Genomic DNA, 26,290 nt, shown 5'->3' on the forward strand with positions numbered 1-26,290 from the left:
CTAAAACAGTCACATCACTTGCCCCGCATCAGGCCAAAGGCAAAGACATGCAATGCACTATCTTAACCCATCTCTGCCGATCTACGGAATATTCCGTAGTTCACGCAAATGTGGCAATCACTGATACACAGGATTATCCGTAACAGAAATAACTTGGACAATGACGAGCTTTTAATAGCCTTGCTTCCATAAATTTGTATTACATATGTTCATATTTATATTATGTGACATAGCATAATTCATCACAGGACTCTGATATACATCTTATACCAAAGACTATCATTTTCTGTTTCAATTCATATATAAAATGTAGTTTTCCATGCTTTTCTTCCCATAAGTGCCAGTGACATCAAATTGAAGTTGAGAGAGCACAGTTGAGTGAACATGCCTGAGAGACCCTCTGGCATCAACAGCTTAAAAGCTCCATGGTGTGCAAACGGTGGATATGGGTTGAAAACATAACGTGAAGAAAAAAAAATATTGGTGAATTGCACGGTATTCAACCAACTTGAATGTGAATACAGACCGTAGTCATACAACTGGATGCTATTTTCTATTGATTTCCAAGATTTCGGTCTAAAAGCATAGAATTCTCTTTGACTGAAAGAGATATCGGTATCGTGGGAACAGACTATGTTTGTGGCAAGAAAAAAGAATACTGCAATTTATACAAAAATGAATCTTGTGACACAACAGAATATGCCATGTCGACAATAAGTTTCCACATACCTTGGTGAAAGTCTTGTAGCCCTGCAGGATCGGTCGGTACCCGGTGCATCGGCACAGGTTGCCTTCAAACGCCCCGTGGATCTCTTCCATTGTTGGCTGTGGGTTGTTGCGCAGGAGGGCGTACATGGACATGACAATGCCGGGAGTACAGAAGCCGCACTGTGAACCATGGGCCTTGGCAATGCGCTCCTGGGTATTAAAAAAAAAGTCACAAAAATGGCTGAACAAGAGCTCATGTTGTCCTTTTTGTTTTGCTTTGTTTTTTGTGATTCCTTTGACATCCAATCTAAATTTCTACACATATCTTCCACACACAAAAACCACAATAATGATATCACCTTTAATAGATAGACAATATTTCACATATTTCAGAAATGTAGCAATGTAATTCAATTACAATACAGCTTGCTTGACAAGTTCACCTGTGTAGAATCTATCTAAGCAGGCTTTCTTCTCTTATTCTGCTTCCTTGAGCTCCCCCCCCCCCCCCATGTATGCCTATGGTGAGGCTACCATGCCATCATCCTTTGAGTTCGTTCATTGTGATTTGTATATGAAAACATTCTCATTGCGCATCCCAGTCACTATAAATTCTGAAACTCTTTTAAAGCAGTCTAATCAATTTGTACACTTGTAATTATTCAAATATCTGAAAATCATCTGGCGGTCTCCTTTAATTCCATAAACCAACTACAATGCATGGGGGGGGGGGGTTAAAGTTACCTGGACTGGATGCAGTTTGGTCTTTGTACTCCCAATTCCCTCCACCGTAGTGACTGCAGTAAAGTGGACCGAGCATAATGGAGCCAAGCATGCATTGACAGCATTGTGTCTGGGAAGATTGATTGTTCACGAAAATTACATCATCACAATGGCAGTAGCCTGGGCACTGTGGCCAATTTTCTACACAACACTAGCTGTATAGTGAATACATTATAGAGCTGACCAACAGATACAGAAATACTGTCCCAATCTTTCATAATAAGAGCAAGAAATATTCGTGGACTCTAAAGAGAAATGTTGAAACATTAACAATGATATAAATAGACAACTGAAGGATCAGATTTCCTTCACCACTTACCACAAGAATAGACATCCTTCATACTATTGATGAACAAATAGATTATGTGAATAAATACATGGATGGATGGATAGACACAATATACGTAGGTGGATGAATAGAACGATTCATATATGAAATCCATGTCGTATGTCACTATTAATTTGCTTGTGTCTCTGTCTCTGTGTAGGTATGCGTAACGTGTGATGGCAAAATATCGCAATTGGAAAAATTTCTTCACGCCACCTTCCTAATATTCCTGCTGGTTCTGTGAATTATCAGTCCAAAAGTTTCAAAACACAATTTCAAAAACAAACTAGAAATGTCGCTTTGGCGACTGGTATGCCTCCGCCATAATGCATGATTTTCCCAATAGGTCTAGATAGTACATGTGGACACTGTGTGATTACATTTTCACAAAATTGGCAAAATATTGGAATGACAAGTTTGTCACAAATGTGTTGAATGTTCACCTTCCTTGACGTATGTTTAATTGGATGAATAGGAGAGCATGTATCTAGGGATTTAAGGACTTTAACTTGACTTTGACCCATTCATACATTTAGGCATTGAGTAATTTTCAAGGTACAGGTGTGGAGAAAAAGTGCAATTTCTGAATTGAATAGTAAATTGTTACCATTTTCATCTGGCCCTTGACCGTAAAATTCATAAGATAATTACTTTCAGGTAGAACATGCATAATATGTACTAAGTTTCAAGGTAACTCGAGCCACTTCCGAGATATGGAGGAAAAAGTTAGTTCAGCACTTTCACTTGATCTTTGACCTTTTGACCTTTGAGGCAAAAAGAGAAAAAAAAACTTTCCAGAGAATTTCTATTAGGTTACACACGCATACACCAAGTGTAAAAAAATAACCCTGCTGGCATTGCATAAATATGAGGGTAATAGTAAAATTTTGAAGTCTTGCACTTGACCTTTGACCCCTGACCTTTGACCCCATGAACCATACATTCTCTAGATAATCACTTCCAGTCAGTACATGTATATACTATGTTCCATGAAGATACCTTGAACAATTTTCCAAGGTACAGAGAAAAAAAAAGAAGTTTTGATATTTTTACTTGACCTATTGACCTTTGACCTTTGACCTCATGACCCAAACTTTCACCAGAGAATCTTAATTGGGTAATACATGTATACACTAAGTTTCAAGGAAATGTCTTCAGACATTCAATAGATATGGTGGAAATAGTGGAATTTTATGTATTTGACCCTGACCTTTTGACCTTTGACCTTTGACCTCATGACCCAAACTTTCACCGGAGAATCTTAATTGGGTAATACATGTATACACTAAGGTTCAACAAAATCTCTTCAGGCATTCAATAGATATGGTGGAAATAGTGAAATTTTATGTATTTGACCTTGACCTTTTGACCTTTGACCTTGAGCATGTGCACCCAAAAGTTGATAGGCACAACTTCACCCCCTAATACACATACATGCCAAGTTTCATTAGGATACCTCAATAGGTTTCGATAGTTACCTTGTCCACAAAATTCATTACGGACGGACGGAAGGACGGACGGACGGACAACCCGAAAGCATAATGCCTCCGGCACCACTTCGTGGCGGAGGCATAAAAAATGATCTGTCCTTGATTAATATCAGGAAGTTTCCAAATCTCATTTTCAGCAACTGGCAGTCTCACAGCACTTTAGTGGAGTCCTGCCAATTATCTGTTCTGGATGATTTGTCTGAAAAAAGATAAATCTAAAAAAAAGAAACAACAACAACAACAACAACTGACCACCGGACATATACTTTTTGTTATTTGCTGACCTTGGTAGATGAGACACACATCACACACAAAGACCATAGACCACAAAATATGTCACTAAATCAGTAATAACCCCCCCCCCCCCCCAGTTGCCTTGGTCTACTTTTGAAAGGCTGGTCTCTATTCTTTACACTTTTTTTGTGTGTATGGGTACCACAAAAATCTCTCAATATTGTGGAAAGAATAAGCTTGATAGAGTAATTTCTACAGAAAGAACACTCCTCCCTCCCTCCCCCTAAAAAAAAAAAATATATAAAAATAAAAAATGCATAGTTTGTTTTCTGTAAAGGAATGTGAGTTATTATTAGAATGGTTTATTTGCCCGAAGGCTGAAATACATTGCAATGACATACAAATACCTCAAAATTAAGTAGAACACATTGAGCTATGATACATGACAATACACAGCATCCTTCATAATATATTTAACCAAAAAAAAAAAGAATCTGCCAAATTCATATTCTAAAGATATACTTTGCAAAACATCAGAAAAAAAAAGAATCACTGGACCAATACTACCAACAAAAAAAAAGCAAATAATCTATTCATGTGTTATATATAGAATTAAAACAAATTGTAATAGCAGAGCAGACAAGGCCACCCAGACTCAGTCACTTGTTTCTTGTCACCATTACAGCGGATCTTTAAAGGATACTGAATCTTCTGTGTTGTACGGTCGAAATTGGAGACCATCACGGTACAAGCCCCGCATCCACCTTCAGCACAGCCCAACTTGGTCCCGGTGAGCCCCACTGGATGTCTGGGTTAAGGGCTACTTAATCCTCATTTTGATATTCAGTTTGATACATTGCCTGGTCTGGATACACCCAGTTGCATTGTGGGTAAACCTGCACAACACTTTTCCCTGCATACATGCCCTTCTCACTCATGCACTGTCACTATTCAGAGATAAAACCAGCAATGAGCACAAGCACTGCATAAGGCACACTGACTGAAAATAAAGCTAAATAAAAAATTTAAAAAAAAACTTTGGATCTAGTGTTGTTTTCAGAAGAGACATAAGGCATGAGACATGAGCTTAATTGGTCATAATTGTTTAGTTCTGTAGTGTGCAAATGACTCCATACCATCTTCTTATCTATTCCTCGTAAGCAATGATACTTGTATGTATATCATATTTAGATAAAATTATATTTTTTTGACATTTCAGATATAAAATTTTTTAAAGTTTACAAGCTTCATGTGTTTAAAAATCTAAATTCAATCTACACCAATTTGAAAGATAAGGGGGAGGGAATAAATTTGCACTATCTCTCCTGTTTGGCACTGAAATGAAAGTACAAGAAGAGGTCGAAAGAGTTGACAACACACAAAAAGCACAACAAAAACAAAACAAAATATAACAATGGAACAAGAGCTCAAACATGTGATCATAAACTTGTCAGTGGCATATGTCTCCACTCTCTTTCCTAAGCCCCACTTATACCCAGACAGCATTGGATATAAAACCAGCAACTATGGTATTACGAGTGGCAGTTATTCATGAAAGCACAAGTGGCACACATGATCAAAATCTCTGTCATAACATCAATGCTTTTAGACTGCCCCCATGTGCAGTATTCGCTGATGAGAGCTTTTCCTCGAATTGGATTGAACCCCAGTGGGTAGCAAATGAAGATCAATTCAATCAGGCTGTCCATGTCTCCCAACAATACTGGGTCTTTTAACATTACTGCCTTCTTCTATTAAAGGTGCATAGTCCCGGTGTTTTAGTCAAATGCGTACGCGGGCGCACGGCGCAAGTTTCCTAAAGAGACCTACGCTATCGACTCCTCTTTAGCGCTTACGCTGTGGCCCACTTCCCCGAGTCCGAAGAAGTCCGATTGACTATAGTCAGTGGTCCGATCACAGTTCGGCTCATGATTCGGCTGAGGGGGATGACAGCTTCAGCAAACTTCTTTTGTGATGTCATAATAAGAAGCACATATGAACGCACCCTGGCATTACTACAGACTGCGCAATGCGCAGAGAAGACAACGAAGGCAACATTACTTCGCAACACCTACACACTTTACTCTTGATGACAGCTCAACTTCGGTAATCTTCGTATCAATGCTAACGGTGATCGGCAGTATTATCAACAGCGCCCTCTATGCTACCGGGACTATGCACCTTTAAAGGAGACAAAAGCTGCATACATTGATGAGCACCGACAGTATGCACATTAAACCCTTTGTAAAAGAAACTCTTGATGGAGGATTTCTGATGCCATAGATCAACGAACCTGGAAGGCCAACTCCCACGTAATGTTATATTGCTATCAACAAGACAAACTGCTCAAGAAACAAAGGAATAAAATAAAAAATGAGAAGATTAAAATGACAGCTTCAAATTCATGTCTTTGGTCTTAACGCAGGATGTAAGGAACACCTCAGCAATGTATAGTAACTTCTGTTGGAATAACAGGAGACCGGCCTGAGCCCATGCTCCTTTCCAGCTATCCTTTGGAGATGATCTGAGGTTGGCTTATGGGCCGGTCATACAATGTAGCTTTGTGTAAATGACGCCCAGCATGATGAGGCCAGCTTCATAACTGAAATTGACTGGTCACATGGGCTGCGGGGGTCATGTGATCTCAAACCAGTCAACACCATTACCACAAAATTATCTTCTCTTTATATATATATACAATACTTGCATTAATTAAATATGTAATCACACAACAAGACCCAATATTAGTGTTGGCCTGGTGACCCGGGGCCACTGGGCCATCAGTAATAACAATCTACTGTATTTCTGGTGGCCCAGGGTACCACAAACAGATGTCAGGCCATTACTTTATAAGAAGTTAAAAGTTTTGGTGGCTCAATTGAATCACCACCATTTTTTTTTTTTTTTTTTTTTGGTGTGTACATTGTTGGTTAATGTGTTTTTCTCATCCAGAACAGGCGCGGTGGAGCACCCCAATTATCTCGCAGAAATCCATCAGCAGCCGAGCCTCATTTGCATAAAGTAAACAACATGTACTCGCGTAGTTGAGAAAAAGTAAACAACTTCTCAAGGTAATAACAATTTAAGGAAACCTATTTTCGGATTAAAATTCAGTTAGTTTGAATTTGAAAACATGTCCGAATATGCACATATAACATATTAAAGGATTTGACAATGATAAAATGTGAAATTTTAGCGAAAACCTGGCGAGCAAAATTACCAAAAGTATGCCTCGAAAATCATCCTAAAATTCACAAAGTGTGATTGCGGAACCAAAGCGCCATTCGAACAAAGTACAGTCAAACCTGTCTATAGCGGCCACCCAAGGGAAACAACAAAAATGGCCGCTATAGACAGGTGGCCATTATAGACAGGTTGGCGGCCATTTTGATTTCCATTACTTGCATTTTATAATAGGCCGAAAATACCGCATGTTATTCTTTAAAAAACAACAACAACAACAACATATAAGTTTGCATGTGCAGCAGTGCTATTATGGGGATTTTCGTTGACAAATTCACTTCATTTTTTTTCATTGCCTCCTTCTATTCTTTTGATGTAAAAATAATATTTCGGGCCTGAGAAGTGCTCTGGTTCATCCCTACCGGTTAGCATGAACGGGGCTCACGAGAGCTGAGTTCGATGGAGGATTGATGATGTGTAACATTTACGTAAACTATAGAAACAATACCCAGACAAGTACCATGTTGTCCTTATTCAAAGGGACTTAAACACTAATTAGTCTGCATTTTGGTAACAGTGTAAGTTGTCATTAGGAGTTGTCTTTGCCTTTGTAGCATCTATTCAGGCTGCATTACTGAAGCCTAGATCTAATCTAGTCAAGTTGGTGGTAAGATGGGTTTTCGTGGCAAAGAGCTGCACTAATATTTTGTCGATCATGTCTGTGTGATTGTGACTGAGCTAGGACTCGGTAGAAATCACGCAATGAACGTAAAAGACATTGTACTCATTGCCGATTTAATGGATCAACTCAATTTTTGTGGCCGCTATACGCAGGTTGATATTCACCACGGGAGACAAAATGAGTGGCCGCTGGCCGCGTTAGGCAGGTGGCCGCTATATAAAGGGTCTATAATACAGCAATTGCGTTCGGGGGATTTTTCAGTGGCCGTTATAAGCAGGTGGCCGCTATAGAGAGGTGGCCGCTAAGACAGGTTTGACTGTACACCGAAATGTATTTATCTGCTTGCATTTTAAATGTCATACCGTAATATCCCCGGCCATGGTTGTGTCGGAAAAAACCACAAGGCGATGTCAAAAATGACACGAACGCAACGCGTACAGGTCGGTCCCATGTATATATAATCGCGTCACTGTAGCGTTGCATGTCACAGCACACAAATGCTTTGCTGCCTGCAGCGTGCGCGGCAGCAGCTCAGCAGTCACCGCCGTGCGACACTCGGCAAAATTGACTGCGTCACATGCAAACCAACAATGAGCACGAAATCCTGAATCTCACATACCACGCATGCCCAATATTACGGGAAAAGAAATGACGTCATTTTCAATTGTTTCGCTGACTACAATTTTCTATTCCAAACCCTGTAAAAACAAGTTGATTTCTCAAAAAGTACAGGTGGAACCAAGCGAAAACTTTCACCATGTATGGATTGAGGCCTGATGAAGTTATGTTGCCAATTTCGGACACATTGGAGCCCGGCCATAGTCCAGTCGGAAAAAAACAGAGAGCATGTTTTGCGAGAGGTGATTTTCAAAATGCTTTAATATCTCAAGTTGTAGTGCAGCAAATTTCATAATTTTTTCATCAAAAGGAAGGTTTTTAAAAACTTAGATAGTGTGGGAAGTTTGAGTTTCCTAGCGGCATGCATAGCGGCACAAGGAGAAGGTAAAGATTTGACTTTTTCATGCACACAGTTTCGGGCAGCCGTGGATGCCCGTTGGAAATTCAAATAGAACGGGGCGATAATGAGATGCAAATTGGGGTGCTCCACCGCGCCTGAGTAAAGGGTAGAATAACTTGTGGCCTGGTGTTTGATAACCACACATATTTCAGCTAGCTGCCAAAACCAGAGTTGCAAGATCACTACCAATCTTTACAGCTAAACTTACTCTATCTAATATTGTCAAATCTGATTTCTGATATTACTGACAGAACCTTACACATTTCAATTCATTAAACTATGGTATGATGCCAAGGAAAATCATTTTTATGCATAAAATCAAGATTAAATATGTGAGACTTTAATAGTGAACTTTATAGTAACAGTACGTGGCATTAGAAGCCCTCTGTTATATATGCTTTACCAGCCAATTGTCACATAATTGTCATGGTCTATAATCATATTAATGTTTTACCTAATTGATTCATTGTGAAAACATTTTTTTTTTCTTTTACTTCTTAATAAGCCCAACTTAAACCCATGGAGGACGGACTGATTTTGCTATAACAAGCATTTCCCCTAAACACTTGCCCAAGTATACTTGGGACTCATCCTCAACGGGTTAACAGAGCCTTGCCACTGTGACAAAGTCAAGGTAGCGTGCATGTATAAACATTTTTTTTTTATCCTGCCTGTTAAAACAGTCTCAGCAAAAATGTTGCCCAGATGTCACGGTGACTTTTGCCCAATTCTAGCCAGCTGGGGTAATTAGAGCAACATTAACCTGACATTACCCAGGTATTAACCCTTCTATTACAACACAACTGTGGTAACAGTCCTGTGATATGTACACTCTGCACACATGTGCAACATTGCAGACAGAGAATGATTAACACACCACGCAACAATCACATACACTGTACATGGATTGTAACCACTGACCTCTTCGTAGTTCAGATCAGTGATTGTAACCATGTTTTGTTTATAGACAAGCAGCTCTGGTTGGTGGCCGGGGTAGTTGCATCAGTGGACACACTCCCTTCGTAGAAACCTGCCAGGAGAAGGTTTTTGGTGTGTGTCTTTTAAAATGGGCTCCTGCGGTTTTAATGCCTGAGGTGAGGAATTTTGTTCTTCTGGCTATGTTGTGACATTGTCGCACTATGGGCTGTTAAAATAGGGCTTTTAGTCACAGTTTGTGGTACCGGTATTTGAAGCATTTTATCATAGTATACCTGCCTATTTTCACATACTACAGACATACAGAGTAATTTATCATTTTGAAGTTTGATTATATGACTTCATTTTTTTTTCTTGTAATTCTTTTTTTTTTTGTTGTACATGTACACTGTACACTACCCTACCAAATAGAAATTACACCGTGTACACACACACACACACACACCATACAACCCCCTATACTGTAAACACAGGGAAAGGCATATGCTACACTGTAACAGCTGATCTGCTGTAGCCCTTCCTGCCTCCATGTAAGTCTAATTAGGTGATACGCTATCAGCGTATCACCTATTGTGATTGTCAAAATCTCTCTTTATTTCTTTTTATTCTTCTTTCTTTCTGGACAATTTTGTGTCATCAATATCTCAAGAATGACATTACGGAATAACATGACATTTTCAGGGAACATGTCTCATGACAAAATCTAGCCACAATAAGGTTTTCATGACAGTAACATATCTATGACGTCATCTAGGCGCCATTTTGTGATTTTCGGACCATGTTACATGATCGATCATAACTTCATAACTAAAGGTCATTTCTGTATCATTTTCTGTGGACATTAAGTTTAGGTCACGCTCTATCTTACATGTTAATGCTAATTACCTAGGACATCATTACGCGCGCGTACGCGCGCATCAAACTTTTAAAAGGCTCAAAACAACTTACCAATGGGAAATCTCGAAGTTTCAGACAATTTTAAGCGTTCCGCGCGTAGGCGTCCGTCCGCGCATTTTCGCGCGCAGTGCGCGTAAGCAACATGAAAATGCAATTGTTTTGACAGATTTGGATTCCTGATACATTAAGTAACAATATCCAATGATTTCCGATCAATTTTGACTTATAACAAAGGAATGCGCTGGCGTCAAAGTTGAAATTTCGTGTGCGCGTCTATGTGGAAATATAGCGAAAAACATGTCTTTGTTTATTTCGCCAAAGCTCTTTAAAACGCAGGGTGACCCTATGTTTTTATTGCATATTACAAAAGCATATGAATTGGAAATAACATTTCAAGCATCAATATTTCCCGAAATACATTATGACGTCATCATATCATCATCTGAAATCAAAAAAGTGGAATTAATTTTTTTGAGGTACTGTTTCTGACATTCATTTGCTCGTATCTCTCTTGTTTAAGCTCAATATTATCCCAAATTCAAATATGTTTTACTTTGAACATTTGCCTTTCAAGTCCATGTCATGGTTTTGAAATTTGATGACATCATCATACCTTAAATTGTGATTAAAGGTAAAGACTCAAAATCGGACAAATTTACGTGTATTGTCTATGGGAGGTGATTTTTTTTTAGACCATGCATTGACTTGACAACGTTTAAGCACCTTTATCTCAGCTGATTTTGCTCCATTTCCTCTGAAACTTATGTATGTTGTAGCTCAGACAATAAGCTGCAGTCATCATGCATTTTATATTTTAAAATCTCCTCATGAGGTCGACAATTTTGTAGTTAAAAACTGAAAATGAGAATGCAATCTGTACGGAACGATTGGCGATCGTTGTTTGCAACTGTATATTGGTCGAATCCACGCGGCCACTTGTGGGAAGTTGAATAGCGCCATCTCCGTCAACAGTCACGATTGTATAATTAAAAATTTAAGTTTCGCAAACGATCTTCAGGACAGCCATTTGGCGTAATCGCTTAGCGCGCTGGGTGTTCATAACGCCATACCGGAAGGCGAGAAGTTCGACTCCCGCAGGACTTTTCCCTTTTTTTCTTTTTTTTTTTTCGGCTGTTCAGCTTTACTCGATGTCATTTATCGTATTATTTTATCAAGTATACGTAAGCCGTGAACACGGCTGCTCTATTTCCCTTAATTGTTTTGTATTGGAGTTTGGAGATTGGGTTTGCTTCATTAATTTTGTCACACTTAATGTTGTAAATTGCCCCTTGTTACAGTGTCCCGCTTGCCACCTTTCGTTTGCTCTTTCCTTTTCTCTTCATTGGTTATTGTTATATTGTAACAGGATAGGTAGGAACATGTACGTTTAGATAACTGGCAGGAATGGGAGCTGAATTGATTAATTCTAGTCCAGGTGTATGGCGCCTCGCTCATATCTTTGAAATTCCAGGTTGTTATTGTTTGACCCAATTACGGAATTGTAGACAGGTTTTATGTTTCTATAGAGGTATCTTATGCCACATGAGTGGAAGGCATCACTGTTTAGTAGTAGTAATGAACTTTTTCATGTTGTAAATGATATTAAGTTATGAATTTCACATCCAATCTTCGGGACAGCCGTGTGGCTTTATAGTCGCTTAGCCCGCTGCATTGTCATTATGCACTACCTTAGGACGAGATGTTCGAGACCCGCAGGACGCTATTATTTTCTCTCTCTCTCTTTCTTTGTTTTTCTTTTGGCAGTTCTGCTTTACTCCGATGTCATTTATCGTATTATCTTATCAAGTATATAACTACCCCACGAGACACAGTCACTCAAGTTCCATTTTTTTTTTTTTGTCGGAGGCTGGAGGTTGTATTTGCTTTATTTATCATACGTAATGTTGTAAATTGCCCTTGGTATACAGTGCCCCGCTTGCCACCTTTCGTTTCTCTTTCCTTTTCTCTACGTTTGTTCCTGTTACACTGCACAAGACAGGTCGGAAAATAATTTACATAACTCAACTGGAGCAGGAATGGCAACTGAATGAATTAACTCTAGGCCAGGTGTATAACGGCGTCTCGCTCATCTCTTTGAAATTCCAGGTTGTTATTGTTTGACCCAATAACGGAATTGTAGACAGGTTTTATGTTGCTATAGAGGTATCTTGTGCCACATGAGTACAAGGCATCACTGCTCAGTAGTAGTAATGAACTTTTTCATGTCCCTCCACGTCAATTATAGTGTGTTTAAAGGGGTTGTGCGTCTATCTGCCAAAGAAAAGGAAAACCTTATTTTCGCCATGGCTGTTTCTCTATACGTAGCCGTATGTGGTGAGTGTTGTTGGTATCTGAGCAGTGAAGAACAGAGCGTCAGGCTAAAATCCCCCTTAGTTATACGCGCTAAGCGTTCAATGTCATATATCTTTATTTATGTAGTCAATCACTGCTAATGGAGTTACAGAATTATGTTATGACACGTTTCACTGAAAGTTTGTAAAGCAAAGTTTATGGACAAGGCAAGCAATTGTACATAAATAATACCATTGATTTCAGAGGGAAATTATGTTATACCTAAATGTAAGAGTATCACTGCTTTGGAATTGGTGAGACAATATGCTTGGCACGAGGGCTTCCACTTCTAATAGCTGATCCCTTTGAAGATTTGTCGGTCACGGGTGATCGTCATGATTCATCTTTCACGTAGAAGCTTACGTTCCACACTCTTAGTTCGAGAAGACTTACCATCACACTTCAAATTGCGATTAAAGGTAAAGACGCAAAATCGGACAAGTTTACGTGTTATGTCAATGGGAGGTGATTTTTTTTTAAACCATGCATTGCCTTGACAACGTTTAAGCACCTTTATCTCAGCTGATTTTGCTTTATTTCCTCTGAATCTATAGTATGTTGTAGCTGAGACAATAAGCTGCAGAAATCACGCATTTTATTTTTGCAAATCTCATCAGGTTGATAATTTTGCAGTTTAAAACTGAAAATGAGAATGGAATGTCGACCAGACGATTACTGAATCATCTTTGACATACATAACTTTACGTTCCTCATGTTTTCTCGTCGAGACGTATGGCCGAGTGGTTAAAGGCGACGTTTCAGAGACGTGAGGTTGCGGGTTCGAACCCCACAAGAGCACGAAACAAAATACTTACTTTTTTTTTTTACTTTTTTCTTCAATGGAGTACTACACCTTCACCTATGCAGAAATCACGTTCGCATGTAACCGCACCTATACGCACACACACACAATATCCCTTTGTTTTGTGTTGGAGACCAAAGCGCTTCGACTGGAAATTTCGACTTGAAAATACACATGTAAATGTGAAGGTGACCCTTAAAAGACCTTATCGCCATGTTTGATTTCTGTTTTTTAACAGTATAAAGACCTATTGGTAAATATTCATTTACATATCCTGTCTGATCGACTTACTTGCCCACGCCGACACACGCATGAAATGTTCACATGGTTGCATGACAGAAACAATTTCATCTGAATTATGTGGGACTGTATAAAGAATAGGACTTCACGAATGTGTCTCATGTCCTCTATTTGTCTGTTTATGCTAAAAAAACAACTGCTATAACATCTAATACATTTTGCTTCACTTGTCACACAAAAGGTTATAAATTGCAGTTGTGCAGTATATTTTTGCCAGCTCTCGTCTTCTCTTCCCTTTTCGCTACGTTTGTTTTGTTATACTGAAGGTGGGGATTTATGCATTTATATAAATACTTCAACTTGAGTGGGAAAAAGAACTGAATTGATTTACTCTAAGCCAGGTGTATACCGTCTCGCTCATCTCTGTGATATTTCGTACTGTATTGTTTGACCCAATAACGGAGTTGTAGACAGGCTTTATGTTGCTTTAGAGGTATCTTGCGCCACATGAGTGGAATGCATATGCTGTTTAGTATTAATGAAGAGTTCTTTCATGTCCCTCCGTGCCAATTACAGTGTGTTTAAAGGGGTTGTGTGTCGATCTGCCAAATAAAAGGCAAAACTGTTATTTAAGTAATGGCTGTTTCTCTATACGCAGCCGTAGGTGATGAGTGTTGTTGCCATCTGAGCAGTGAAGAGCAGAGTATCAGGTTATAATCCCCTGAGTTATATGTGCTAAGCGTTCATTTTGATATATCTTTGTTTATCTAGTAGTCACTGCTAATGGAGTTACATAGTTATGTTATGACACGTTTCACTGAAAGTTTGTAAAGCAAAGTTTATGGACTATGCAAGCAATGGTAGGCCTACATGATTAATACCATTGATTTTAGAGCGAAATTATGGAATGCCTAAATGTCATTGTCTCATTGCTTTGTTGAGACAATATGCTTGACACTCCTTCCACTTCTAACTGTTCCCTTTGAAGATGTGTCGGTCACGGGTGATCGTCATGATTCATCTTACGTTCCACACTCTTGGTTCGAAAAGACTTACCATTTAGTTACGTGGTTAGAAGCTATGTCTCTTTCTTTATTTTAGTTGAGGTAATGCCGCTTTCGTCTAGGTACAAATCATATTGTCATGTAAACAAACACACACTCTCTCTATTTGCCTCTGTTTTGTTTTTGGACGTTTCATTGCTTTTTCTGCCGGAAAATTTCACAGGCTTGTAGCTGCAAGGGCTTTCTTTATTTTTCCTTTTTTTCTTAGGCAGTTCAGCTTCACTCCTATGTCATTTGTTTCACTATTTCCTCAAGTATACACATCCCCACGAACACAAACACGCAATTTCCCTTATTTTATATCGGAGGTTAGAGTGTTTCTGTTGCTCGTGGGAATTTTTGTTTATCGCCAAATTACAATTCATTTAGCTAAACATGGATACTCAACCAGCAGAGCCCTTAAAATAAGTCAGCAAGTAGTTACTAGTACAATATAGCACCATATTTCGTCCGGGTATAAATCCCATTCTGTAAAGACACGCACTCGCTGTATTTTCCTTTGTTTTGGATTGGATGATTCATTGCTTAATTGCTGGAAAATTTTACAGGCTTGTAGCTTTAAGAGCTCTCCAAACTGATCATATTAATGACAAGATTCGATATAGCAGTTTTGGTTATGGAAATAAGGGCTAGAGTTCATATTTTTAAAAGACCACTATTAAAGTCAAGACGATCTTTAGAACACTGTATTGACGTGTTTCAATTTGTTCGTGTTTATATTTGTTCGTCATCGTAGAGATACACTGTACTAAGAAAACCTGTTAATCTACTTGGGCCTACTTGCACACGCAGACACACGTACAGGACTTTCCATGTGGTTTGCATTGTTACTAACAATATGATCTGAATAATGAAGGTCCAAAAAAATCGACTTTGCTAAAATATTATTGCAGAAATATAACTTAAAGTCGCTATATTTAATTGTTTCGTTGTCAATCACTGGTGACCGATATCTGATGACCCAAAGCGTATCACCTAACTCGTCTTTAAAGTGACGAGTTTCATGTCTCGTTCTTCTTTCTTTCTGGCCTATTTTGTGTCGTCAATATCTCAAGAATGACATTACGGAGTAACATGACATTTTCAGTCAACATGTCTCATGACAATATCTAGCCACAATAAGGTTTTCATGACAGTAACGTATCTATGACGTCATCTAGGCGCCATTTTGTGATTTTCGGACCATGTTACATGATCGATCATAACTTCATAACTAAAGGTCCTTTCTGTATCAGTTTTTGTGGACATAAAGTTCAGGTCACGCTCTATCTTTCTTTCTCAGATGCTAATTACCTAGGACGTCATCTAGGACGCGTAAGCGCGCGTCAAACATTTAAAAGGCTCAAAACAACTTTCCAATGGGAAATCTCGAAGTTTCAGACAATTTTAAGCGTTTCAAACAATTTTGCGCGTGCGCGTCCGTCCGCGCATTTTCGCGCGCACAGCGCGTCAGTAACATGAAAATGCACATTTTTTGACTGATCTGGATTCCTGATACTTTGAGTAACAATATCCATTGATTTCTGATAGATTTTGACAAATAACAAAGCAATGCACTGGCGTCAAAGTTGAAATTTCGCGTGCGCATCTATGTGCAAATATAGTGAAAAAACATGTCTTTGTTTATTTCGCCATAACTCTTTAAAACGTCAGGTGACCCTATGTTTTTATTGCATATTACAAAAGCATATGAATTGAAAATAACGTTTCAAGTATCATTATTTCCATAATTAAAATATGACGTCATCATATCGTCATCTGAAATCAAAAAAGTGGAATTAATTTTTTTAAGGTACTGTTTCTGACATTCATTTGCTCGTATCTCTGTTGTTTAAGCTCAATATTATCCCAAATTCAGATATGTTGTACTTTGAACATTTGCCTTTTAAGTCCATGTCATGCTTTTGATATTTGATGACGTCATCATACCTTAAATTGTGATTAAAGGTAAAGACGCAAAATCGGACAAGTTTACGTGTATTGTCTATGGGAGGTGATTTTTTTTAAAAGCATCAATTGACTTAACAACGTTTAAGCACCTTTATCTCAGTTGATTTTGCTTCATTTCCTCTGAAACTTTAATATGTTGTAGCTGAGACAATAAGCTGCAGTAATCATGCATTTTATTCTTTGAAATCTCCTCATCAGATTGACAATTTTGCAGTTTAAAACTGAAAATGAAAATGGAATGTGGACAAAACGATTCCCCATGTATCTTTCACATACATAAGTTTACGTTCCCCATATTTTCTCGTCGAGACGTATGGCCGAGTGGTTAAAGGCGCCGTCTCAGAGACGTGAGATTGCGGGTTCGAACCCCACAAGATCACGAAACGTTTTTTTTTTTTTTATTTTACTTTTTTTCTTCAATTTTGTATTTCATATTCGTCCATGTAGAAATCACGTTCGTATATAAACGCACCTATACACACACACAGACACACACACACGCCATATCCCTCTTTTTTGTGTGTTGGAGACCACATTGCTTCGACTGCAGCAACATTTTGCAGGTTGACTTTGTCAAACCGATCATAGTATGTAATGACGACGACTGAGGTGTTGTACTTTGAACAATTGTCTTTCAAGACGATGTCATTGTTTTGTAATTTGATGACGTCATTACACTGAAAATTGTGATTAAAGGCAAGGTATCAAAACCAGCCGATTATAGGTTTTATGTCTGCGGGACGTATTTTTCCCAAGTTGCCAGAAATGGCATAGTGACCTCAGTCGTTACAGGGCCGCTTCTCCGTCTAGCAATGCAATAGATGTTCACCAGGCCACGTTAGTTGAGTGGGCATTGACTTTCCCCCTGTTATATCTATACATTGTTTTTTTTTTTGTCTTACCATTTCCGTGGATGACCCGTGGCCGAGTGGTTACAGAAACGGTTTCGCATGCACGCTCAATATAAGTTCAAGGTGCCTATATCACATTCTTTTCTTTGTCGATCACAGATGACCGTCATCTGATGACCACAAGCGTATCACCTAACTCGTCCTCAATGTGACGAGTTTTCATGTCTCGTTCCATTTGTGTTTCATTTTTGTTTTGTTATATTCAGTAACACCTCACAGAACACCTCTGAACTATGATTATTGGAAAATATTTGCTACTTATGAATATGAATTCACTGGAGCATGAACAGACATGTTAAGATCGACTAAAATCATCTAGGTAAATATTTGCTACAGACGAATTCATTGAAACATGAAGGGACATGTTCACATTGACTGACTGAAATTATCTCAGTAAACATTCGCCACAGATAAATTCATTAAAACATGAACAGACATGTTCAGATAGAATGGCACATGGTATCGAAACACTACAGAACTACCAAACCAAACCAAAGGAATATGATACAACTTCAAATTTAAAGTCAATTGTTTCAAGGGCACTTTAACTGAAGAGGATCAATAGACGACATGAGGCTGGCCAATGTGAATACAATACACAGGTATCTGGCTGTTCTGCACTTTGAAACATTCACTCCCATCTTCAAAGGAGACAAAAGCTGCATGCCAGGACTTAAATTTATGCATTGATTGCACGCACATGAACCCCACTGTAAAAGAAACCCCAGATTGAAAGTTCCTCTCTTAGTCTGGGTGCTAAAGCGACTTTTTGGGCCTAACCTTGTTTTACCGTCCACCTAATGTTTTTTGATGGTTTTACCGTATTTCGGGGATGCTGAATCCGAATCTGGATGATGCAACTCTTGCATCCTTGAGGGTTTTGAGATATTCAAGATGGCCGCAAAAATGGCCGCCCGAACTGGAAATTCCCACGTATTTCCTTCTAAATGGTGATAGATTGAAAACAATTGACGGTTTTACCCTATTTCGGGGGTGCTGAATCCGAATCTGGATGATGCAAGTCTTGCATCCTTGAGGGTTTTGAGATATTCAAGATGGCCGCCAACATGGCCGCCAAAACTGAAAATTCCTACGTATTTCCTTCTAAATGGTGTGAAATTGGGAATAATTGATAATTCTATCCTATTTGGAAGGTGCTAAATCCGAATATGGATGATGCAACTCATGCATCCATGAAGTTTTGAGATATTCAAGATGGCCGCCAAAATGGCCGCACCAATTAAAACCAGAAATTCCCATGTATTTCATTCTAAATGGTGAGAAATTGATGGTTTTACCCTATTTCGAGGGTGCTGAATCCGAAACTGGATGATGCAACTCTTGCACCATGAAGTTTTTGAGATATTCAAGATGGCCGCCAAAATGGCCGCCAATTAAAAACGGGAATTCCCACGTATTTCCTTCTAAATGGTGAGATATGGAAAACAATTGATGGTTTTGTCCTATTTCGAGGGTGCTGAATCCAAATCTGGATGATGCAACTCTTGCATCCATGAAGTTTTTGAGATATTCAAGATGGCCGCCAAAATGGCTGCCAAATAAAACCGGAATTTCCTACGTATTTCCTTCTTAATGGTGAGATATGGAAAACATATCATATTGTGATAGTGATGTAGAGAAGTGTACTGAAATTACCCAATATTACCTGTCTTAATCCATGAGCAGTTTTAATCTCTTCATCCATGAACACTCAAATTGGTTATTTGGTTTATATTGATGGTCTTGATGACATTGTTGAAGACAAGAGTGGGACATTTTTATAGTTATGCTTCAATTTTTTTTCAATTATGATGTAACATTATATATGTGTATATGTATAATATGTATACGTATATATAATATATTACAAACACACACGAGGGGACGGTCAGATATCACAGGTAACGCGAAAAAAATTGAGTAAAAAAACAAACGAAAACATGGAAGGTAATAATTTAAGTATAAGAAAATGTTAAGGAGTTTCCGTTCATACAGGAAATTTTAGATGTCCCAAAACCTTCAAAGACCTTCAGCACCCTCGTAATAGGGTAAGACCATCAATTTATTTTAAAACTTTTACCATTAAGAAAAAATATATTAACATTGGAATTCTGCCACTTACTTTGGCTGTCATCTTGGTCGTCTAAAAACCCTAAAGAATGGATGAATTTCAACAACCAAGTTTCGAGGGTGCTGAATAGGGTCTAAAATGTTCCAATTTTTGACAGTTATATTGGCGGTCATCCTGGACATCTTAAAAACCCTTAAAAAGAATACGAAAGTTGCATCAACCAGGTTCGGACTCAGCACCCTCGAAATAGAGTAAAACCGCCAATTGTTTTCAATTTTACACCATTTAGAAGGTAGCAGAGGGCTTACATGGAAAATTTTGTTTTTAACGGCCATTTAGGGGCCATTCTGGCGGCCATCTTTATTATCTCAAAACCCTCAAGGAAGCAAGAGCTGTATCCTGGAGCTTCAAATTCAGCAAACTCAAAATAGTGTAAAACCACCAACTGTTTTATATTTTACACCATTTAGAAGGAAATAGGGGGTCTACATATGAATTTCCGTTTTTGGCGGTCATTTTTGGCGACCATCTTTATCATCTCAAAACCCTTAAGGACGCAAGAGTTGTATCCTGAGCTTCGGATTCAGCACACTCAAAATAAGATAAAAACCACCAATGGCTTTCAATATATGGGAACTTCCGTTTTGGGTGGCCATTCTGGCGGCCATATTGAATATCTCAAAATCTTCAACAATGCAGGAGTTGCATCATCCAGATTCTCATTCAGCACCCTCGAAATAGGGCAAAACCATCAATTGTTTTCAATTTCTCACCATTTAGAAGGAAATAGGAGGGAATTTTCGGTTTTAATTGGCAGCCATTTTGGCGGCCATATTGAATATCTCAAAATCCTCAAGGAAGCAAGAGTTGCATCATCCAGATTCGGATTCAGCACCCTCGAAATAGGGCAAAACCATCAATTGTTTTCCATACCTCACCATTTAGAAGGAAATACGTAGGAATTTCCGGTTTTAATTGGCGGCCATTTTGGCGGCCATCTTGAATATCTCAAAAATTTCATGGATGCAAGAGTTGCATCATCCAGGTTCGGATGAAAATTCAGCACCCTCGAAATAGGGTAAAACCATCAATTGTTTTCATTTTCTCACCATTTAGAAGGAAATACATGGGAATTTCCGGTTTTAATTGGCGCGACCATTTTGGCGGCCATCTTGAATATCTCAAAAACCTCATGGATGCATGAGTTGCATCATCCATATTCGGATTCAGCACCTTCCAAATAGGACAGAATTATCAATTGTTTTCAATTTCACACCATTTAGAAAGAAATACATGGGAATTTTTGGTTTTGGCGGCCATTTTGGCTGCCATCTTGAATCTCTCAAAACCCTCAAGGATGCAAAAGTTGCATCATCCAGATTCGGATTCAGCACCCTCGAAATAGGGTAAAACCATGAATTGTTTTCAATATCTCACCATTTAGAAGAAAATACATGGGAATTTCCAGTTCCGGCAGCCATTTTGGCGGCCATCTTGAATTCTCAAAATCCTCAAGGATGCAAGAGTTGCATCATCCAGATTCGGATTCAGCACCCCCGAAATAGGGTAAAATCATTAAAAAAAAAACATTGGGTGGACGGTAAAACAAGGTTCAGCCTCTGGCACCCAGACTATCTCTTGGGATCAGTGAACTTCGGAGGCCAACTTCTACATACATTGTAGTCTCATATTGCAGTCAATACACATAACAAATGACAAATTGTCAATGAAATAAAGAAACAAAAAAAAAAAAGAAGTAGAACATTAAAATGACAGCCTCAAATTCACAGTCTTTTGGTTTTAATACAGGATGTAACAAACACCCAAGCAATAAATGTAACTTTCATTGGAATGACAGGAGACCAGCCCGAGGTCAGGCTCCTTTGAAGGTAACCTCTAAAGGTGATCAGAGGCAAGCAAGCCATAGCTTTGCACAAATGGTATCCAGCCTCAGGCCAGCATTTGTAGCTGCACTTACTGGTCCTAAGGCTTTCTGCAGGGGCAATATGATCATTAGCTAGCCAACACATCCCTAACACAGAACTGCTTTTGTCTGTTGTACAATGTTTGCATTCCAATCATTAAATATTTGACCTTACACCAAAACTCGCATTTATTGGCCACCATACATTGTAAATAGATGTCAAGCCAGCACTTTGTGAAAAAATATCAAGTTTTAGTGGCCCAATCAGGTCACCAAAAGCTTGTGAATGTGTCTATTGTCTTTAGGTGTTTTTCTCATCCAGAAATAAGGTCAATAACTTGCGGATCAGTGTTTATGATGACTACATTTTTCATGTACACACATTTCAGCTATATACAATGCCAAAACCAGAGTTGCCAGATCATCGCCAACCTTCACTAATCTTATTTGATTCACCTTTGTACTATGATTATCTTGGTAAAAATTTGCTGCAGATGAATTCATTGGAACATGAAGAGACATGTTCAGATCGTCTAAAATTATCTTGGTAAATATTTGCTATGAATTCATTAGAACATGAACAGGCTTATTCAGATCGAGTGGCACATGACATGGTATCATGTCATGTGCCACTCGATGTGCCAATGATGACTACATTTTTCATGTACACACATTTCAGCTATATACAATGCCAAAACCAGAGTTGCCAGATCATCGCCAACCTTCACTAATCTTATTTGATTCACCTTTGTACTATGATTATCTTGGTAAAAATTTGCTGCAGATGAATTCATTGGAACATGAAGAGACATGTTCAGATCGTCTAAAATTATCTTGGTAAATATTTGCTATGAATTCATTAGAACATGAACAGGCTTGTTCAGATCGAGTGGCACATGACATGGTATCAAAACAATAAAGACCTACCAAACCAAACCAAGACAAAAAACAATACAAGAAGTCAATTATTTCCAGGGCACTTTAACTGAAGAGGATCGATAGATGTCATGAGGCCGCCAATGTGAATACAATACACAGGTATCTGGCTGTTTTGCACTTTGAAACATTCACTCCCATCTTCAAAGGAGACAAAAGCTGCATAGATTTATGAGCACTGATGATACGCAGATGAACCCCATTGTACAAGAAACCCCAGATGGAGGATATCCTCTGTATTGGGATCAGCAAACTTTGGAGGCCAGCTCCCAGGGAGTTTCATAGATATTGCTGTCAATACACATAAAACATGACATACTAGTGCCAATGAAATAAAGGAACAAAAACAAAATTAGAACATCAAAATGACGGCCTCATATTCATGTCGTTTGGTTTCAATGCAGGATGTAAGGAACACCCAAGCCATGCGTGTCACGTCCATTGGAATAATAGGAGGCCAGCAAAACTACAGCCCATGTAGAAACTAATGCAATCTCTTTTGATATATGGTGAGAGGAGACAAATTCAACAAAGCAGAAGCTTTCTTACATTTTAAACGGTGCTATGGCAAAGTTTACAGCATAACGCTGGGGTGGAGGGGGGTGGGGAATCAGCGAATCAGACACTTAATTGTTCAAAAAGTTACAACTATTCATATTCTCGAAAATTATCTCACATTTTTGTTATACCATCTGGTAAAAATGACTGAGAATTCGTCCATGAGGAGACTAATAAAATCTCCTTCATCCTGAAAATGACATTTTGTCTTTATACTTTATTTTCGCAAAGTCTTTATTCCTTCATTATGCTAACTCAAAATATCTAATGACTAGGATCACATTATCTGGAATCCCCATACAAAGAGGAAGCTGATTCCTTTGCACAAATCAAATTAAAATCATTTCTTAACTACGCAAAACAAACTAGAAATGTTATGGCGACTGGTATGCCTCTGCCATGATGCATGTTTCTCCTAATACAGTACAAGTTGTAGGTCTATAGCAGGTCTGGACAATGTTGAGACAGCAGTTTCCCTTCGTTCGTAAAAATAAATAAATAAATTTGTAAATAAAATGACATGTTTGAAGAGAGTCACTGGCCACGACAGTAACGTACAAATGGATCTCTTCAAAATGGACAAAATATGAACACTACAGAATTTAAAAAAACAAAAACAAAAACTGTCATATGAACAGAAGATACATCATGCACAAACTCAAATCTCAATCCTCACTCCCACCGAAGAAAAGAATGATACACTTGTAGATAATAAAAGGATGCACTATTGCATATGTGTATGCATCATGGTAGTTATAGACAGGTTTGGAGGTATTTTGAATAGTATCATACAGTCATACTAGGGAGCTGCTGCGGCTCCGTGAATAAGACCAAAAACGATCAAATATGAGGCCCCTGTGTGAATTCCCCCAACAGCAGTCTTTTTACAAAAAGGCAGAGCATATTTGTCGACTGTCTGTAGTCCTTCCAAACAAACTTAAAGCCTTTGGTCGTATGGTTCCATACCTTTATTTCTTCCAATGTTTACAATACACACATGTACAATCTTGTATGCACAATTAAAATATTAATGAGGCATATTTCACATATACAGTTGTAACATTCAACCAGTATGTTACATAGGAATGACTTTATAAGCCATTACAACAAACTGCTAAACTAGTCAGCTAAAGAAAAGTGCAGTAAACTGAGAGAAATAGTTGTCCTGTAAAAGCCTCAAGGGCTGGCAGTGATTAAATCACATGATTTACTACACAGAATAGAATAAACTTCAGTGCTGGGGTGGTTAACTAAAAGTGTCAGATTAAAAATGTGAAGAAAAAAACATTAAGCTACGGGTGTAGCAGGGAGAAATCTTTTACACGTACAGCTGTATGTGTTTTCTAAACATCACATTTTAAAGTTGTATATAAATGCTGGGCAGTAGTAAATTCCAAATGACAGGACCAAAGTGGCAAATCATGGCATTTGGTTGACTGTTCAGTCTTGTATTAAATGATACATTTTCATTCAAACAAAATAATTAGTATTTAAGGGGCAAGGCTTTTGGTGAAATAACTATGCATCAAGGAAGCAACTTACAAGACATTGTAATTATGAACATTCAGTGTGTGAACTCTCATAGTGTGAACACCCTTTATAGCAACCATATAAAACAAATCATTACACCATTAAAAAAATGATATAAAATAAAAGAAAAAAAAAGTATTGAGTTGCAAGGATACGCTTCTTGCGCAAATACAACAGCAGTGTCATCTCCGGGTCGGGGCTCTTCTCAACAACCTGCCAAAGAAGATAGTAAGACACAAAAATACAAACATTTTAAAGGGATGGTACAGTTTCGGTAGAGATGGGGTTTTAGGTTTCGAACATTATACTTTTTTTTTAGACAATGAGAAACCTCTTATGAAATATGAAAAGGCAATCAACAATAAATAGCCCATGACTATTCATTATTAATTCTACACAAGTTAACCAAGGGGTCAGGGCATTAAAACTGCCTTTCCCCCCCCCCCCCCAAAGCTCTTACATTGTATATAATCTGGATACTTCTATCAGACAAGTCAACACTGGTTATCAACCACACTGTCTTGACCATCCTGTACTACAATTTTACAGAACCCTGGAGTGCAGGCATGGACAAACAATGTGCATTCGAATGGCCATTTTGACAGCTAGGGTTTAGGCATTACATTGTACATTGTGGAAGGTGCTTTGTAAGCAGGATTTTTTTTTCCCCTCACAAAGAGTTGAAAATGTAAACAGAAGAATCTTGGCCCTTGCAAATACATGTACAGAGTGTTTGCAAAACCCAACTGCCGCTTTCTTGCTCAGAGGATTGAGCAACAAGTTGTTGTATACTGTAGCTCTATGATCAGATCCAGGTAGAAACAAAGAAAAGTGGTTTAGGATGCACATACACTTCTACACCCACATACCCACACACACCACTTTTTTTTTTTTTATTTCTCTGATCTTTATTGATTTCACTGAAATCATCCATGGCTTCACTCATTCTGGTTCACATGAAAGAAATACAATTTACAAATTATACAGCTTAAAAATAATATCATATCAAACTTAATTATTTACTTCAACATTGATACTGAGGTCAGTAAATCATTTATTAAAGGGATAGTACAGTTTTGGTGGAGATGAGAATTGGGTTTTTAGCTTTTTGCGAGATACGAAGAAAACACTTATGATATAGTACAGAACATACCATTTTAAGAGGAATTCAAAGTTTATTTGACGAAAATCCGGTTTGGAATGACTGAAACATCAAAAAACAAAGTAAAACAAAGCGATCGTAATGAAGTGTGGGTCCCACACTTTATTAGAATCGCTCTTTTTTGATATCTCAGCCATTTCAAAACCAATTTTCATCAAATAAATGTTGAATTCCTCATAGAATTACATGCTCTTTCACATTTTATAAGAGGTTTCTCATTATCTCACCAAAAAATGTTAGAAACCTGAAATTAGGTCTCAACCATAACTGTACAATCCCTTTAAAAACTCAATCCTACTGGTCAATACTGATGAGAAAATATGGACATACAATTATGCAATCATTTTCTCCTTGAATATGTTGAATCATATATATCATATTCCACTTATTAAAGAAATACAAGTATTGTGTACATTGTACAACTCAAGAATGAAATTGTTTTTGATAGGCCCAATCAACCCACCCTCCCCCTCTCACCCAAAACAAATCTTCACACATACACACACACACACACACACTCACACACAGGTA

At 38.3% G+C, this 26,290-nt stretch overlaps 1 protein-coding gene across 1 annotated transcript in view; it reads right to left on the bottom strand.

Moving 5' to 3' along the window:
- The window catches only part of LOC140226338 (xanthine dehydrogenase/oxidase-like), a 69,961-nt gene that overhangs the window by 37,043 nt on the left and 6,628 nt on the right, over positions 1-26,290 (bottom strand). The window contains exons 3-6 of the mRNA XM_072306859.1: positions 24,753-24,810; positions 4,247-4,343; positions 1,453-1,561; positions 730-918 (exon numbers count right to left, since the gene is read on the bottom strand). Coding sequence (XP_072162960.1) covers positions 730-918; positions 1,453-1,561; positions 4,247-4,343; positions 24,753-24,810 — 453 coding nt within the window. The remainder of the gene's footprint in view (positions 1-729; positions 919-1,452; positions 1,562-4,246; positions 4,344-24,752; positions 24,811-26,290) is intronic.

Source organism: Diadema setosum, chromosome 1 (genome assembly GCF_964275005.1).
Source record: "Diadema setosum chromosome 1, eeDiaSeto1, whole genome shotgun sequence".
NCBI classification, from domain to species: domain Eukaryota; kingdom Metazoa; phylum Echinodermata; class Echinoidea; order Diadematoida; family Diadematidae; genus Diadema; species Diadema setosum.